This window comes from Filicampus tigris, chromosome 1 (assembly GCF_054856515.1).
Source record: "Filicampus tigris isolate MCC_2025a chromosome 1, RoL_Ftig_1.0, whole genome shotgun sequence".
Taxonomy (NCBI): Eukaryota; Metazoa; Chordata; class Actinopteri; order Syngnathiformes; family Syngnathidae; genus Filicampus; species Filicampus tigris.
Window position 1 is genome coordinate 6,641,261 of NC_141217.1, and position 19,437 is coordinate 6,660,697.

Below are 19,437 nucleotides of genomic sequence, written 5' to 3' on the forward strand. Positions count from 1 at the left end.
GGGAGTTAAAGTGTGGTTTGGCTCCACATGAGGGCAATAAGGGCACCGGTCTAGTCAACCTCCCCTCTGTGCTGCTTGGCAGGAAGGAGCCCTGCACTAACAAGGTGAGCAGGAAGTTGGGGGAACGGGAGGGGGTGATATAAGACGGTGGGTGGGGCTTAACGTGACACAGGGAGCCTGGCCCTCTCCCCCCTTTGTGGAGCAGACAGTGACTGGACTTGCAGCACTTAGAAGGTGTTATTAAGTGTCCTGGACCTTGCTGAGAGAGCAACCATGCTGGTGCGACTGAGGGTTGCACTTTGGGCCAGGCAATTACTCTGGTTTTGACACCAAAAAACACTACTGGAAGAGAGAACAGCAACCCATTTATCACCAGAGATGCACTTGCATGGCTTACAGTGGCTGGTCATCTTTTATAGCATAGAGCGTTCTCAATATCAAGCATTGTTTTCTGCATCGCTTGGTATTTGGTGGCAACTAGTGCTATACTAGTGGGAAAGTAGTAGTTTTGCTGCGTTTGCTTTGGTACTCGTGTAGCAAGCGCGAAAATGGATGGACAGACCCATAAGTATTTGGACATTGACCATTTTCAGCATTGCAGCTCTGTACACCACCGCAATGGATTTGAAATGAAACAATCAAAATGTGCTTTAAGGGCAGACTATGAGCAGCATTTTTGAGGCTATTTACATCCCAATCAGGTGACCGGTGTCGGAATTACAGCACACTTTATATGTGCCTCCACCTTTTTATAAGGGACCAAAAGCTATGGCAAGATATGTGTCATTCCCTCATGAGTTCACTTCTGGGGAGCAGATAAAAGGCCTAGAGTTAATTTCAAGCGTGGTATATGCATTTGCTGTGGTGAGCACGTCAGTCTGTCAGTTATCATTCCATTTTTATTTCAGACACACGCAGGCACAGCACAGGCGGACTCGAGTTAAAAAAACACAAAACAAACAGTGTTGTCCACTTTTCGGTCCCACAGACCGCCATGGTATTATCTCATATTCCTTTTTATTTCAGCAATCACTATCCTGTGTGTGTGGGTGCGTCGGTTTTTTTTTTTTTTTTCCCATGCTTGTGTGATGCACCCCCTGTGAACTAATGTTTCAGCCAAATTACCCCTAATCAGCACAAGTGCACAAAGCATTTTGGGGAAAAAAATAAGACTTAAAACAGAGTGCTGTGCTATCATAAAGTGCCCTCCTTTTGGATCATAGTACAGTTCTGTTCAAAAAAACAAATCAATCATTAACGTCAAGGCTCGAAATGTTGTTTTCCTTTGCAGAGCAATTTTGTGAAGCAATCATTGCATTTGAGGAGCAACTTTTTAATTCTGGGGAGCCATTTTTTTTTCTTTTTTTACCGGTTAATCCCATGGACCCGAAGCAAGGGTTTTATTAAACAACAAAAATATGGCAATATAATTTATGAACGATTGGTTTTCTTTTTGAAAGAATCAAACGATTTTATTCCTAAAGTTCACATTTTGTATATCAGCAAACTGCATTCGTTTGTCTTGAAACATAGCTAAACAGATTTAAAAAAAAAAAAAAAAAAGATAAGACTTTGTTTAGCGGCCGGAAGCTAATTTCTGCCTTGAGCAATGCTGTTACTTTAAGCACCACCGCAGCGGCTCCTGTTAGCTGGCCGGCTGCCTCCTGAGACTTAACAAAACTTTAATTTAGTTAAATGTCTGAAAACTACAACCGGTCGCCACTGGGGTTCATTCATGCTCTTGTCCGCTTCAGCCCGTGTAAGTGAAGAAGCGACAGAATCAAGGTTTTTGCACATATGAGCTCTCGTTTGAGCCAAACTATTGTGCAGAACACTTACGAATTATGTTTTCACAGGTTGAAGTGGACAAGCGTAATAACGTGCATTAGAATTTCGGTGGCGATTGGTTGCCGTTTCAGACAACAGAACTGACAAACCAAGCAAAATGTTACAACGCTCGCCTCTGTCCTGTGACGTAGACAACTGAGACGGAAAAAATAACAAGCCAAGCGTGCCAATTTGTCGTAAATCTCAGCCCAAGAAAGCCCTTAAATCACTACAAACTCTTTTAGGGGAGTGAATTTTAATACTGACTTACGGACTTCGGAGCGATTCCACAAAGTGTTTAACCGCAGCAGCAGTCACCCAAAGCTCATTGCTAGTTTGCTGGTCAAGCATAAGTAGCGCTGAGCTGTACGTCCCCCTCCGACACCCCCAGTGGGTGACGTGAGGGACCCAGCCCATTAAAAGCTTTTTGGGACGTCTTGGCGTGATTCTCAGTTTTGCTATTCAATGTGTTTTAATGAAGTTTAATGAAATTTAGATTTAGATTAGATGACCCCGTGCAAATTCAATCAACCGACCCAAGCACCTAAACAGTCGCTCAGATGCAAAGTGTGGAGGCATTCTTTTCCACTTCTGAGTCTTGCCGCTCTTCAGCATTTTCTTTATTCTCTTCCGATTATTTTGTTTTAAATCCTGGTTTGCCTTCATCTGATTTACCGTAAGATAAATCATTTTATAGAAGTATCATCATTTATGTGTGGAATAAGATTAATGATTTATGTTAAACATTGTATCCCTAATAGACCTCCAGTACTCTCTGCTTATAAAACTTACACATACTGTGTGGAAGCACCACGTAAGGATCGGAAAAATGAACATTTTGCTTCGGACCACATATTGGAGAAGGTAAAGATGAATTGTACCCGACTGAGCTGTTATCTTCATTTTATTAGCCTTCGCTGCTGCGCTCAAAGCTTAGTTTGCTGCCTGCATTCTAATGAGAGGAAAAAAAAACGAGACAGGAGGGGGTGGAGGGGATTGTGTAACGGGCTGTTATGTAACACACGGTGCACGCCGTTCTCTCTGTGCAAGACACAGCAAGAGCGAAGGGAGCATTGTTCTTCTCACTTAAAAACATCATACCCCCATTATGGCAGCGCATCTCATAATGGCATGATGAGGATAAATTGTTTGGGAGGTGAGGGGGGCACGGACCCCTGGCTTGTGTTAGATTAAAACCTGACTATAAAGTGGCATTGAAGAGGGTTTGCCGGGTAATTAAAGTCGATAAAATGTTATTGCTTTCACCCTCAGTGCACTTCCTGATGGTTGGGGATGAACTGTCATGAACAGAACACTGGACACCTCAAAAGAGGAAAAATGCTAAGCTGGGGACAAAGACAGTGAAGCTGAGATGATTAAATTGTGTTTGTCAGCATTTGATTTATTTCAGGAAGGCTTGTTAGATTAGCACATAAATAAAACCCACTCTTGTCCATTTCGTACAGCAACTAATAGGCCGACCCTTAAAAATACACGATAGAAAACAAAGACTCTTATAGCAAGTACAAAATGATATCTTTTTGGTGGCAAAACTAGAGCACACACATGACAACCGCTGATTCATGAGTAATTGACCTTCACACAGAAGGTCTCCTCCGTCTTCTCCTCCAGGTTGTTCACGTAGACCAGGATCTCCACTGAACCCGCACTCTGGCTGGGGGCGAAGCGCAGTCCGATGGTGTAACTCTTTCCCCCATCAAGCTGAGCGGCAAACACACAACAAACAATGAACTGATCAAACTGATTCAAACCGACTTTGCTCTCCCTTTACACGCAAGTAAGCCATGATTGTTGACAGCATCCAAGAATTAAAACGCCTCCTGATGTGTTAGCATGAAAGCATGAAAGCATGACGTTTCACCACCTTCTTGCCATTAAATTTAGAATAATCATAAACAGGTTGAGTTGAGGGTCGGTTGTATCGAAATTCAGCAAACATACTCAAAATCAATAGCTGTAAACAAAAAGACAACGGCGATCAACTGGTTAGCACGTCCGCTTCACAGTGCAGAGGTCCGGGGTTCGATTCCGGGCTGCGGCCTTCCAGTGTGGCGTTTGCATGTTCTCCCCGCGCCTATGTGGGTTTTCTCCGGGTACTCCGGTTTCCTCCCACATTTCAAAAACATGCCTGGTGGATTTATGGAACACTCTAAATTGTACCTACTGTAGGTGTGATTGTGAGCGTGAATGGTTGTTTGTCTATACGTGCCCTGTGATTGGCTGTACTCCGCCCACTGCCCGAAGACGGCTGCGATTGGCTCCAGCACGCCTGCGACCCTCGTGAGGGGAAGCGGCTCAGATAATGGATGGATGGATAAAGATGATTGCTTGGATATTGTAGACTAGCTACCTGGCTGGCAGTTACTGCGCGTGTGAGTGTCTGAGCCCATGAGTTTTGGCCTCAAGTAGCTCCTAGCAGATGTTTTCATTTTGTAGTGTTTTTATTTTTGTTTTATTTTTTATTGTTGTTGTTGTTGTTTAGTCGGGCCTTTTCTTCCATTTGCGTACATCGCTTTGGTCGACTGTGTTGTTTTTAGAGTGCTTCGTGTTTGACTGTTTCTCCTGTGCAATAAACAGTTGAAAGTGCTTCGGCTAGCGTCCTTTGTCCCCCCCCGGAAAACAGTTGACAGCTCGTAACTCTAGTCTGAATAATCGTAAAATGGGGGCTTGTGTAGGTCAAGATACCACTGTATCCATTATTACTTACTAAAACATTTGACTAAATTCCATCTTTTATTGAATATGGGGAAATTTAACAAGCAACGAATTAATATACTGTATATGGGATGGGAGAATCTCTGAACGCTTTCAGACATTTGTCATATTAAAGCAGATCAGCAGAAGTTGATAAGACTGAAAAAAAAAATCAAACCACTGTGGGATCAAAAGTCACTCACCCCGTCACAAAAAAAAACAGGTTTTAATCCGCAAAATGATAGTGGGAATTCTTAATTACTATAAATTACCTGATTTAAATAAACAAACAAAATGAACGCACTTGCTGATCCCCTGCTTAAAACAACTAAACGCCTGGGCAATATCGCCTTTAAAATACTTGCTGGTTGTGTTGTCACACTAAATGAGTGACAAGTAATAAGCCCAGAAAGCGAGAACAACTTTGAATTTCAAATGAGTGACATTGCAGAGAGGAAATCTTACATAAAATAAAGATTTATTCCTCCTCTGAGGCAATAAATACAAGACGCTGGCCCAAGAGAACCGTGCTGTACTCTGATGTTTAAGTCTGAGGAGCCGAAATAGAAAGTGCAGGCGAGAGTAAGGACACAGTTATGCACTGACACACTGGAGAGATTCTCCTCGCAGAGCGTACATTGTGGGTCCACGCTCTTTTCAAAGTGTAATAAATGTGCTCCTGGGAAGTGCACATTGGAGTGTCTATCAGCAATTTCTCACAGCTGGTTGGAGATGACTAGCAGCTCCACATTTTGACCTGTCATATCACACATGGTCGACTCACACAGTGGCCGGTTGCCCTCCTCTCCGAGGCGCCATGTAATCACTGCGTGTGTGTTGGGTAGGTGGAGCAGGTAGCACTTAATAAACTGGCACACCTTGTCCACTAAGCGCTAAATCTGAAAGAACGGCAGGAGGCCATGTTTTGCCCCTGCGTTTCTACGGACGCTTGATACTAACATCACTCAAAAGCTATTGAACTGCCTTCCAAGGAAAACCTCTCGGGATGTTTGTAGCGTGGGCCAAGGAAGGAAATTTACAGTTTTGGTGTGGATCCAAAAACGGTTAAAATGCACAAACTCGTTGGATGTTATTGACTTTCAAAACAGCATTTCCCATTGAAACGAGTTGTATTTGAATTTTGAATAATTTTGAATGAATTTGTGACAGAACATTCCAATTCAATAGAAAAGTAATACAACACTCTTTTAAGTTGCTGATCTCTCAGATTACTTTATCATCGATAGACGTCGCAATCATAATTATTTGTGTGATACTAAAACCACATTATAAGTTTGACTTTATTTACACTGAATGAAATACTTCTGGACCAAAGCCCAAAGTCAGCTGGGATAGGCTTCAGCACACCCGGCCACAATCCTAGTGAGGATAAGTGGTAACATACACAGAATGGATTGATGGATGTTTCTATTCTATTAACAGGGGTTAACCTGTTTTGTACACTGCAAAAATACAAAATCTAACCTAGACTTACGTAGAATCTTATATCAAGCCAAAAAGTCATTTTGATCTTTTTTTGAGAATAATATATATACCATGCAAGAGCATAATAATAAAAAAAGTTTGATGGTATATTTCATGTTTTCAGAGAACTTTTAGCTGTAAAAACTCCTAGTAACCAGTGATACACTGTGGGCATTACTATCACACTATGACATTACTAACACTGATGTACCAATATCAACACACTTCATTCGCATTGATAATTAATAGCGACCTTCCAATTAACTTTGAAAGCATGTTGTATGCCATAAATCCTCAAAAAGTCTTTGATTTTTGTTGTAATGTAGTCCAGGGGGGAACAGTAGTTGACTGGTTAGCACGTCCGCCTCACAGTTCAGAGGTCGTGGGTTCGAATCGGAGTTCTCACGTTCTCCCCGTGCCTCTGTGGATATTCTCCAGGTACACCGGTTTCCTCCCACATTCCAAAAACACGCATGGTAGGTTAGTTGAACACCCGAAATTGTCCCGAGGTATGATTGTGAGTGTGAATGTTTGTTTGTCTCTCTGTGCCCTGCGATTGATATTGAGGAAAAGTAGCTGTTTCAGATGCTGTCCAATTAGATTTGATAAGACTAACAAATCTAATAGACCTAAAATAGGGGCAAAAAAGTGTGTGAACTATCTCTAAATCACTGATGCGTAACGTCATGTGCGTCACGACGCGCCTTTGTGTTCCGTGATCGGTACGGATCAAGCATCGCGGTTCAGGCCGGGCGCGATCCGCAGAATGGTTGGTGAAAAGAAATTGTGGGCATTCGCATGGCCCGACTGAGAAATTCTCATTGAAAAAAATGATCCCTTGCATTTCCTGGTTATTGGGGACACAAATAACAAAAAAACATGTCAATTTTTAAAAAATGCCTAAAATTGTATTTTTCATAAACCTGTGCCAAACGTTATCGCAGGCCAAGCTGACAAAATGCTTTTTTGGTACAAAATATTTTGAGTCATGTGGAATCTTGTTTTTGGAATATTTTTATCGTTTTGAAGTAAGTGAAAGGTGCCTTCACTTCGTTACATAGGTCAAATATATTTTTTTCTAGAATCTGGAATGGCTCTATGTCTGCCTGTTCCCAGATCCTAGGCTGGCTTGGAGGCTGTCTTGATCTTCTCCTCCCTGTAGCTTTCTTTCCTCTCCTGGTTGCTTTGAGAGGAGGTGCTGAAGATGACCTTGCACCAGTAATGTCACCATCACCAGCATCGGTCAGCAGCTCCTCAGTTGGTTTGAGGGTGCCGATTACAGAGACGGGGAAAAAATGGGCTTCAGACTATGCGTAGGCCGACTATTTTTTACATTTTTCATCTCGGCAGATAGGCCGACTGGTCCTTCACATAGGAGGTATACCCATCTCTGATCATTTTAAAGGGGCTTCCCTCAGTGTTTAAGTCTACCAACTTCGACTGCCTGCTGGCTGTGAATTTTCGTTTCTTAATATTAAAAACATTATTTTTAGTATTTAGGGCTGTCAATGAGGCACGGTGGTCGACTGATTAGCACGTCCGCCTCACAGTTCAGAGGTTCGATCCCGGCTCCCTGTGTGGGGTTTGCATGTTACCCCGTGCCTGCGTGGGTTTTCTCCGGGTACTCCGGTTTCCTCCCACATTCCAAAAACATGCCTGATAGGTTGATTGGACACTCTAAATTGCCCCGGAGTATGATTGTGAGAGCGAATGTTTGTTTGTCTCTCTGTGCCCTGTGATTGGCTGGCAACCAGTTCAGGGTTATTATAGCATGTGACAGACAAATGAGCGTATTTGGAGGATTTATATCCACCAAAAGCTTATCAGTATTGATCTCTGCTGCGCTTTGCCTTCTGAAAATGTGTTTCATTATTACAAGTCATATGAAAAAGGAAGCAAAGTATCCCCACAATTGCTAAATGCTGCTGGCAGGCTTAATGCTTTATTAGACACCTGGAGCGTTGCTAACAATATGAAATAAAACAAAGGGCCCACCCCCCTCCCTCAGGCTAATTGATGCCGTGTGGTTCTGGACAGTGGCAGCATTGCGCCTTAATAATTTATGTGGAAAAAGAGTCCCAATGCATCTCACTGGTTTTATTGTTAATAGGTTTTGTCATTTGTTTTTTTTCCTTTTATCACATCTCATCAAAAGAGCTGCAATAACAGCAATGACTCCTACGTGTGTGACTCGAAAAGGCTTTTACTCATTTTCCTTCGTAATGAGAGAATAATTATTTGTTTAGCTTGCTTCTGTTTTCTAAAGACCCAACATGAGAAACAAGACCAAAGCTGTCAGATATTTTACACATACGCTGTTGCTAGGAAATACTAAATCTAGGTGACCCGTAAAATTGTATTTATAAATAAAATTGTGTTGTATTGTATTGTATTATATACAGCATCGAATATGTTGTCTGCTGTAGTTGTCAAAATTTGTCACATTCATTCTCTTGACTTCTTCGGTTTATGACCATGTCTTTATTAAATGTCTGTTGTTAAAACAAAGATAAAAAGATGATAAACTATTACAATCATTCATCCATCCATCCCTCCATTTCCTATAGCACTTATGCTGTTCAGGTTTGACAGGAGCTGGAGCCTATCTCATCTGACTTTGGGTGTCAGGGAGACTACATAAAGTCTCTCGCGACTACATCAAGAGACAGACCATCATCAAACACTCAATTTCACAATGTCACTCTAGTGGAAATTGAACCTGTGCTACCTGGACTCAAGTCATGCGAGTGAGCTGCTACATTATCAGTGACCCACTATTAAAAAGATGCATATTAAAATATTTAAGTGGTTTGAAAAGTAATTCCGCATCACAATTGGGAGGGGGGAGGGTAAAGAACAACCACGCAAGATTCATAAGGTGGAACGCCCCAGAAGTTGTACAATTAGGAATTGGACCAAAATTATAGCAATCACCTCAAAAGTGCACCTAAACGCTTGACTCAAGCATGATGTCACAGGACACAAGGGCTGAGCAATATGGACAAAATATAAATTCTTGATATTCATGGCAAAGCTCAATTACAATACAATAAAGATATTACTATGGGTTCAGCAAAAAATATGTTTTTTTTGGGGGGGAGGAACAAGTTTGTTTTGTGTGTGTGTTAGAGGCTGATATTTTTTCGTGAATCCCGCGGGTCCTGGGAATCAGTCAACTTTACCTTTCATCGCGGGATTAGGATGGTACAGGATAAAAAGTTATCAGGAGCAAATGAAATGAGAGCAGGACAGTCAATGAGGAAGAGCGGGCGACAAACTGTTTGGAAGTGGGAATCATTCTGAACAGGAGCGAGACGGGATGGGAGTCATTTTCACCGGGACAGGACAGGATTGTTTTTTTGTTGTTGTTGTTTTGTTTTTTTTTTGTTACTATGGTCCGAGACAGGATGGTATGGACATTTTTTAAGTGGGAGTGCGGTGGGACGGGAGTGAAAATTCACTCCTGTGTCATCCTCTAGTGTGTGTGCGTGAATGTGTGGGTGTGCGAATTGCAATGTGTGTGTGTGTGTGAGTGTGGGTGGGGTGTGTGTGTGTGTGTTGTCCATGCATGTGTGGCTTGACCATTATGGAGTTTTAGTGCTAAGGCCCACCGCACACTGCACAATGCTTCCGAACCCGACTTGGACCGGATCACTGCAAATGAAAATAATAACAGCTGGCTACTCAAGATCGCACCTAGGCTGACTTCAAGTGTAGACTCCCTGTGCGAGCCTTCGTCAGATGAGTTTGATATGCTGGCTTTAGCTGTCAATCAACGCCAAACTTGAAAGGAGGTCTGTGGTTGGTGAGCCTGAGCTATACATGCAGAATGAATGTTGACTGATTCCATCTTAATTTTCAATAATAATACCTTACATTTTCATCTCGATATTGATAAAACGATATATCGCCGAGCCCTTCAGGAGACCTTTTCCTTCAGCGAAGAACTTATTGTTAAACTTGTTATAGGGACGCAACTCCACTTGGGATTTGTCCATTTGTTGTTTGTTAAAAGTTGTAATGTTTTTACGTGGTTAGTTTATTTTAATGCTTGTTTTTTTAAAATCCCTGTACAGTTGATATAGTTTTTAAGATGTTGGCAGACCGAGGGATGGATTGATTTTATTTAAGGTTAAGTGCAAAAAATTGCATACAACCTTATACCTTGCCTATAATATAAAATCTGAAACATTTCATAGGGCATCAAACTGCTTTTTTTTTTGGCCATTAAGACTAGATTTACCCGCCTTCTCACCTGGAATTTATCCTCTTTGAATTGGAGCAAATCCGGATGGTCAGAACGCAGCAGGAAGGTGCGGCTGCTAGTGTAAGGGTTGGAGTAGGTGATTTTTTTGGAGCTGCCACGACCACTGCTAACTGGGACACATACTTCAAACGCCTGCGCACACACAGATGCAGGCACACGCACACAGAGACAATTTCACATACCAGTTTAAAAGAACAGTCATTGTAAACTATTTCCCTGAGCAGAGACCCAGAAAACCACAATCAGCATGTAAACATACCCTTTTACAACATATTCTCGATTATTGCATTTATTCATGTTCCATCATTACCTATGTTTGTTCCTGGTTTCTGGGATATTCATGAATATTTAAACGTAAATGGTACACATCATTTACAATGCATTCTTACTAGACACATACCAGAGTAAACCTTGTGTAAACCTGAGAGTCAACAACAGACCTTCAGAATCCAAACTGGAAGAAGTATAATGCGCCAACCACTCAGAATGGGACCCAATCAGCTGACGAGGTCAATATGTTTAATTGCTGACAGGGTGAGCGCTTCTATGATGAAAGAAAACAACATGCAGGGTGTCAATTCACCTTGGACAGCACAGGCCTGTGGACATTGAGGCACAGCAGCCACGCGGTGACTAATTGCCTCTGCTCCATGTCGACCGCATTCGCAAACAGGAAGCGAGTGCCTGCCCGCCATGGCTGCACCTTCAGCTGGAGCTCCTGCACTCCTGCGGGGGGCAACATGAAAACACCTCCAGGGTTGACCTGTGGGGAAGGTTTAAAAGAGAAAAAAAGAATACACTGGTTTGCAAGGTGTGTGTTACTTTTCCAAGCCATTGCACAAGACTCAATAGCAAACAAAGAGAAAAGAGGGATTATTTTAGTAATGGTACATGTAATGTATTCCGGTGAAGTCCCACATATTTGTGATTCAGCCTTTGCAAATTCAAATGTTTTTTGGGGGGAATTTTTTTTTGCAAGAACCTTCGCTGAAAAACTAAAAACACCTTTTCTGTTTTTGTGCTCCATCTTACGGTATCTTGATGTCAAGAAAATATGTTGAAGTGAGATGAGGATCTCAGAGGATCTCAGATAACAGTGCAGTAGTGCAAATCTGGACTAAAACTGGTTGAACATTGCATCTTCTAGCTCTGCATAAAAATTTATACTAAATCATTCATCCATTATCCAAACCACTTCTCCTCACGAGGGTCGCGGGCGTACTGAAGCCTATCCCAGCTGTCTTCGGGCAGTAGGCGGGGTACACCCTGAATTGGTTGCCAGCCAATCGCAGGGCACACACAGACAAACAAACATTCGCACTCACAATCACACCTAGGGGCAATTTAGAGTGTCCAATCAACTTACCTTGCATGTTTTTGGAATGTGGGAGGAAACCGGAGTACCCGGAGAAAACCCACGCAGGCACGGGTAGAATATGCAAACACCACACAGGCAGGCCGCGGCCGGATTCGAACTCACGACCTCTGCACTGTGAGGCGGACGAGCTAACCAGTCACCACCGTGGCCCATACTAATTCAGGCAATTTAATTTGATTCAAAGGAATATATTAACAATACAAATGTTATAATGTGCACTTTTAAAAACATAAGCTATTATGGGGTGTTAAAACAAATAAACAAATATTAGGTGAAACGAAGGGCAAAAAAGCATAGAATAAGAATGGTGCATAATCAGCAAGAAAAAAATATAAGAAGAGACAGCAGGATGTGAGAATGAGAATTACAGCATCACAGTCTTTTTTCTTTTCTTAATCTGTTGAGAAAAGCAAAACTATTCTCTGGTGGTGAGCTTCATCCTGTTTTATAAGACTCCTCCAATACGTTCCACAGCGACTCAACCTGCTGAGAGTCACATCAAAGCAGCCACGGTGATGCATATGCTTGAATCTTTTAAAAATACATCTGTCGTTTTTCCAGGCCGTACTCTATTTCATCAAGGAAAAAACGTCCTGTATCAGTAGTGGATGCATGCATGATAATTCAATCACATGAATTTATTTTTAACAATCAATACACATTTATTTGGCCTTGGAGTGAGAAACATTGACTTATCTAGACCAAATGGTATGCATGCAATGATGCACAAAGATTGATTATTCTGTCAGACCACATTCGTAAAGTGCAAGATAACGTTTACCCATCAATCCATTATCCAAACCGCTTATGCCCACGGATGTCCTATAGCCTATCCCAGCTGTCTTCGGCAGTAGGCGGGGTACGCCCTGAACTGGTTGCCAGCCAATCATAGAGATAATGTTTAGTAGTTTTGTTTTGATTTCATTAGGATGGAGCTGCACAATAAAGTAATCTCTGATTAAAGTGCCCTCACTGCACAGTAAATGCGAATCTCTTCATTACTAACACATTGGACCACTTTTGTTTTTGATCAAATATTATTGGATATTAAACAGAATGTTGCCAATGTATTTCATGTTATTGTCGAATGAAAAGCATGTATCTGTATATGTTTTTTTTTTAATCTGAAAAACACGGTCATGATCATTTTATTCTTTTGGACTACACAAAAAGAAAACACAGAATACATTTAATTAGATGTTAAAGCAACACAGGACGTTTTCAACCTTCACAAAATAGGCTCTTAACTCTTCTCATGAAACACTGATTTACAACTAGTTGACTATTACCTTTGTCATGACAGAGGGGGTCTGAATCAATTTTACTGGCGCTAAGCAACTTTGAGGAGGGTGGCAGGAAGCCTGCCACACAAAAAACTACAAATGTCACTTACCCCTTTCCCCATTCGTCACAAAGACAGACGTTGATTCGAATGTCTACACGGAATTACTGGTGTCATGGCAGAAACTTCAAAACAACCAAAGAAACAAAAAGTTTTGTCTGAAAAGACAAAAAAAAAAAAAGAAGGAAAAAGGGAAGCTACCCGGATAAAAGGACATTAAAGGATAAACATTGGCCGGGTTTTCACTTGCTGTCCTGAGCTCAAATACGAGGAGGGATTTCTGACCGACACTGCCTTAGCTCTGTTCCTTCTGGACTATCAAGTAGCTTTCCATGCTCAAAATCAAAATGATAATGCTAATGTTAGCTATTGTAAATGTGTGTGCTAGCAATAAACAGCCATCAACTTGTTACACACACTGACACGGCCAGCCACGCAACAAACTCTAAAGTTCTGTATAAAGAAAAAAACAATGCGATGATTGCAAACTGCAAATATACAGTTTGAGTAATGCCAAGACACACTATCTCTTTGTCACTGTCATATTTGAATTACTAAAAGCCTTTTAGTAATTCAAAAATGACAGCGACAATATCAGACTTGCATAGAGTAATTGTAGTAATAAATGTAAGCTATGTATAATCCTCCCTATAGAATCCTAATAATAGAATTATAACAGTAGAGGAATCAATTCAATGTGAAGAAACGATTGAATAGAAGTACTTTCCCTGAGAGAATGACATGCATATTCGTGCAAATTGTGCAGGGTTGGGACTGAAGCAATGCGGCACCTTCCTGCTGGGATATGTATGCGTGTTTACTGTAAAATTATCCAACATAAAGTTTTATTTATCTGTTTCAAGGCTCTAAACTTATCAGCGCGTCTGTCACTGTTGAGTCAGGTGGGGGGAACGGAAGGTGGTGCAGTGGGGGAATACGGTACAAAATCAAAGTTAAACGTTTATTTTCAACATTGTTATGATATGATTTAACAGAGGTGGGCATTTTACTAACTTTTGCTGGTCCGTCAGTGGCCTTGGTACCCATCTGTCATTCATCAGTCCGTCATTTTTCGTGACGAACCGAATTGTAGTCATCAGTTCGTCCGTCTGTCAGCCAGTTAGTCCGTCAGAAGTCCGTCAGTCTGTCATTCGGTCCGTCGGTCCATCATTCGGTCCGTCCCCCCGCCCCCACCACAAATATCCCTCCATCCATTATCTACACCACTTATCCTCACAAGGGTCGCGGGCGTGCTGGAGTCTATCCCAGCTGTCTTTTAGCAGTAGGCGGGGGCCACCCCAAATTGGTTGCAGGCCAAATGCAGGGAACACAGAGACAAACAAACATCCACACTCACAATCACACCTAGGGGCAATTTAGAGTGTCCAATTAACCTACCGTGCATGTTTTTGGAATGTCGGAGGAAACTGGAGTAGACGGAGAAAACCCACGCAAGCACGGGGAGAACATGCAAACTCCACACAGGAAGGCCGGGGGTGGATTTGAACCGACGACCTCTGCACTGTGAGCCGGACTCGCCGGAGCCATGCCGCCCCCACCACAAATAAATGAGAGCAAAATGAGCGTCTGTCAGTGATGGACATAAACCCACTTCAGTGCTTAGTCCGCCATTTTTAAAAAGTTCCCTGTCATTTGTCAATTGTGAGCAAAACGGGCGTCCGTCATTGGCGGACTGGTCCACCAGTCTGACGGCATGTACATTTCTTGTTTGGACACAAAGTTTCATTACCTCATCGCTATTCATCCTTCACACAGCCACGGCAGATGCAGTACTGCACTGGTGTTACAGTATTTTCAGTATTTTTTCAACAGTATTTGGGCCATGTTTGTTATACTGTACTGTATTTTGTTCATATACCTGAACTTTATAGTGCAGTTTTTGTTTAATACAAATTTTGGGGAAAATATATTTTTTGCATTATACTGCTTGTGTTGTTACGCATGTATTTTAATAACATGCTTGCACATTCATACAGGACATGTACCGTAGTCGTTTCCCACATAAGCAAATTCTGTTATAAGGAAAGCTTGAACAATGCAAATATGATTCCTTACTAGAGAATACTTACTGTACAACATTGTAAGTCGTATTTCATCGTATACTGTTTTTAGTTTTCAAAGCTTGTTGGAACTATTCCATCTTAGTGTTTTATTTACAAACATACACATTTATTTGCTATTTTCTTAAGGAAATGGGAATCCAATAGCTCAAAAACATGACATGCTAGAGATCACTTTTGGATTCCACACCGCAAAATTTTTCAAAAAAACTGCTGTCAGACCTAACTCAAAAAAAATGGTGTTCCTCAGTTTTATCAATCCATCCATTTTCCATTGTGCTTGTCCTGATTAGGTGTGTGAGCTCGAGCCTATGCCTCTGCCATGGGTGAGAGGCAAGACTACATCCTGGTACTACGTACTGGAACATTGTCAGGGCAGATATAGACAAACAATAATTCATTGAAACTAACATGCATGATTTTTTTAATGTGGGAAGAAGTGGGAGCGCCCAGAGTAAACCTATTAGCAAGCACGGCAAGAACATGCAAAATTAACACGAGAGAGCCTGAGCCAAGATTCCACTGAGGACCTCTCAACGTGACATGTACTTTACCACCATGTTTGGAAACATTGGATTTTGCAAGAATGTCAGTGCGGTCAGGAAATATTTGATGAAATCCCACAAAGCTCAGGCTTTGCGGAGTAAATCCAGACAATGTGTTGTGTGCAATAGAAAGATACAAGATGGGAAGATCGGGTCCAGTAATCTGCTCAACTTCTTCTAGCACCCGGAAATGCCACAATCTGCTACATTTTTACATAATTAGACTAAAACATGTTTGATGAGAAGAAACCCAAGAAAAAGACAAGCCCAACACAGGCAGCGTGATAATGCTGCATCTATTAATGAGCAGCTGCCGTCAAAAAGTGCGGCAATGCATGCCAGTTTTTCACTGTGCTTCATGGTTCGCATTTTCCATCTGCCTCAAAAATATTTTCTAGAGGGACCACCCGCTTAGGTACGCAGTCTACTGAACGACACCCAGGCTTTTTGCAAACTAACACAAGCACAAGACCCTAAACACTCCAAGGCAATGCTACCACTACCTAATGATACCCTAGAGTCACTCCAAAAACCTACGGGAGTGGACTTAGGTCGGATTGGAAGAACAATGTCCAAGATGGTGGTGAAGCAATTTTGACCAGTGAAAAACGACAGCACCGGATGACAGATGCTCAAGTCATTCGAGGATTTTCAACCGGGTGGCGCAACCGTGCATCTGGGCATTTGGATGCCTTTCTTGGCAAGATGCAGACTTTGCACTTGGACCAGTGTTGAGACACATATACAGACGCTTAACTAGAGAAGCAGTCACTCTAGTTGAATAATGGCTTAAAAATCAGCTTTGAAATTTTTTTCTAAAAGGGAATACATTATTTTTGTTGGCTGTTGGTCTGATTTTGTTTGTTTAAGACCTTGGTAATAATTACTGGGAATCCCTAAGTCAGGGGTGTCAAACTTATTTTTAATGCTGCCCACGGGCCACATCGTACTTATGTTTTCCTTCAGAGGGCCGTTATGACTGTGAAGCCCCCCAAAATGTATATTTGTCTCATATTAAACATATATAACAAATTGATGGATAACTTGTTTTGAAATCGGAGGCCAGTAAAAACAGTTTGTTCAGACATTGTTACATTTCATTTAAAAGGGGGATTGGTAACAAAAATGCTTGTGATAGCTCAACATTTGAAAAAGGGATGATCATTTGCAACTTTGGTATTTTAGGAAGAAACATCGATGCAAATAATTTGCTTTTGCGGGCCACATAAAATCATATGGCCTTGAATTTGACAGAGCCGTGAGGGCTATAAAAATAAAACCATATTGACTTCCATGATTCCTTATTATTTTCTTCTTATTGTACACTGTAATTGCTTATGTATGTTGGTGAGTGATTTAGAGCTACCTGGTTCTAAGATGTTTTAATACAGCAAAGGGGTTTTGTTGTGGTAGACTGAACGGAAGTAGCCATAAAACTCATAATTAATCTTGCTTTGTAATCACAAAAATCTATTGAATATATCTGGCAAATATGAGGTGTTCTAGGTAACTGAAGTCAACACTGAACTTTGATAATTTTTTTATTCAGTTTTCCTGCTATGTGAGTGCTAGCTAGATTGAAATGACTGCGCGGAGGCTCTAAGCAAGCATAACAGGCAGAGAAGCCAATGTGCTGAACATAATAAACTGGGACCAGAATCAAATGAGAGTGATACTGTAACATTCTAGGCACTAAATTTACAACTGGCGCTGTACCTCAATCTCCTGGGGATGTGATGAGAAACACTTGACCTTGCGAGCAGCCTGCCTCCCCCTCAGCACCAGTGATTGACAACTCCGTTGGCCAGTGATACAGCTGACATCCACCCGCTCCATGAAATGCACGTAAACCTGCCAGATCTGCGAAGGGGCAGCCATCCACTTATCACTATGGAGAGAAAAAAAAAATCATCAGGAACAAACACAGCCAAATAAAGCATCCGCACCACCCCCACTCCTCGGAGACATCAAGAGGTCAAAGATGAGGGAGGCTGATCTATGGGTGCACTTGCATTTTAATGATCAGCCAATACTGCCACCACCATCGCCATCTTCATCATTATCATCGTCATCATCTTCCTCCCACTGCCGAGGCAAAGGGAATTCTAGTCTCAGCGGCTTGAGATGAGACTGAGAGCTGTGCGTGGGAGGTGATGGAGTCACATACTCAGCACTGATCCGTGACTACAGCACTTAAAGAGCATTCAGAGTCATTTGGAAGATGCTTTAAGTCATTCGGGAATTCTGACGCTGAGCAAGGGTGTCCCTTTTGTCCGAAAATTTCCACTGTGCAACTTCCACATGAAACACACGGCATGAGATGCTTATTTATTGTGCAGATGTTTCCTTAGTAAAAGCAGCCATAGCAGGAATTTTAAGTAAGTCCCTATACTGTATGTGATTACTTACGATACACAACATTTGATCACCTCCAAATAAATTAAACTAGAAAATAACTCAAAATTGACAACCACCACTAATTCCGATGTATCCTATTGTTGTTCAACAAAATAATCACGATCCAATAGGTCGACTGAAATGACATTTTTGAATGGTGTTGAATCTTTAACAAAATGAACGAAAGAGATTAAATAGTTTTTGCTCATGATTAAATCCAAGGTACTATTTAAAACACATTTCAAAGCCAAAATACAAAAAAAGGTCTGACTGTTAAGTTTCCTGTTTTCTCACTTTGTTACCTTGATTTAACCCCTTAATTGTATGGTGTCTTTGTGGGCGCTGAAGGGCATGTTTAAATAAAATGTATTATTATATTTTCAAGCAGAAGTCAACCCAAACATATTTTTTTCTAGAATATGTTATATGCAGGCCCACTACATGAAATATGGAACTCTGATTAATTTTGCATTTGTGGAATATAAGTTAAGCAGCAAGATGCACCCACTTTTAGCCATCGCAGTGGCTGTCGACTGAAGATGACATCAAAGTTGCTCAGGGCTCAGATAACGACCAATTACGGCTCACCTGTTTTCTGAAGCTGAGCCATGATTGGTCATTATCTGAGCCCTGAGCAACTGTGATGTCATCTTCAGTCGACAGAAGTGACAAAATGGCCACCCCTGAGCTAGCTAAAAACGGGTAGATTTCTCATATTCTACAAACGCAATATTAATCAGAATGCCGTGTTTAGACTAGTGGGCCTGCATAGAACATATTCTGGAAAAAAAACATGTGTTGGTTGACTAAATCTTGAAACACCAAATACATGTGTGACCACTGCTCAAAAGTCATCAATGATGTATAAATAAGCAACTATACATTCTCTCTAAAACAATACTACTTGCTAACATGCTATGCCAGACCACAATTGCAAACATGTTAAAATATTACCCCTCTGACAGCAGAAAAACACAATTGAACATTGTTGTCTTTATAAAATCTGCTTTTACAGTACATAAAACTCTTCACACTCAACTACATTTACGTCACACCATTACACTTAGATCATTTAAATTCATTTTCCCTTATTCATCTACAGGCAATACTCCTTCAGATACAATCAGCATTTGAATGAATAATCTTTTCTACATTATGCAGCTGTGCCTAATGTTGTGGCCACTGCAAGTATACTTACGTGAAAACCATCACAAAGAACATTTTGATGTTGGGACTCGGACTTCCAGGTACCTTCAAGTACACATCCTGAGGCTCTCCTGGCACCTAGAGACAGAGTAAAACTAATAAATGGGTAAAAGTAAGGGACAAGCACGTTAAAAACATTCAACTGAGTAGAGACTCGAGCCTTCTTTGCGCTTCAAAAAAGGTACTCAACTCAT

The 19,437-nt window shown here is 41.4% G+C and overlaps 1 protein-coding gene across 5 annotated transcripts in view; it reads right to left on the reverse strand.

The window, feature by feature from the left end:
• Positions 1 to 3,208: 3,208 nt before the first annotated feature.
• Positions 3,209 to 19,437, reverse strand: part of nphp4 (nephronophthisis 4) — a 182,771-nt gene continuing 166,542 nt past the window's right edge. For all 5 annotated transcript variants that reach the window (XM_086049388.1, XM_086049379.1, XM_086049397.1 and 2 more), the window contains 5 exons: positions 19,236 to 19,321; positions 17,357 to 17,528; positions 10,878 to 11,057; positions 10,283 to 10,426; positions 3,209 to 3,549 (listed from right to left, as the gene is read on the reverse strand). In XM_086049388.1, the coding sequence (XP_085905514.1) occupies positions 3,409 to 3,549; positions 10,283 to 10,426; positions 10,878 to 11,057; positions 17,357 to 17,528; positions 19,236 to 19,321 (723 nt within the window). In that variant the 3' untranslated portion in view covers positions 3,209 to 3,408. The remainder of the gene's footprint in view (positions 3,550 to 10,282; positions 10,427 to 10,877; positions 11,058 to 17,356; positions 17,529 to 19,235; positions 19,322 to 19,437) is intronic.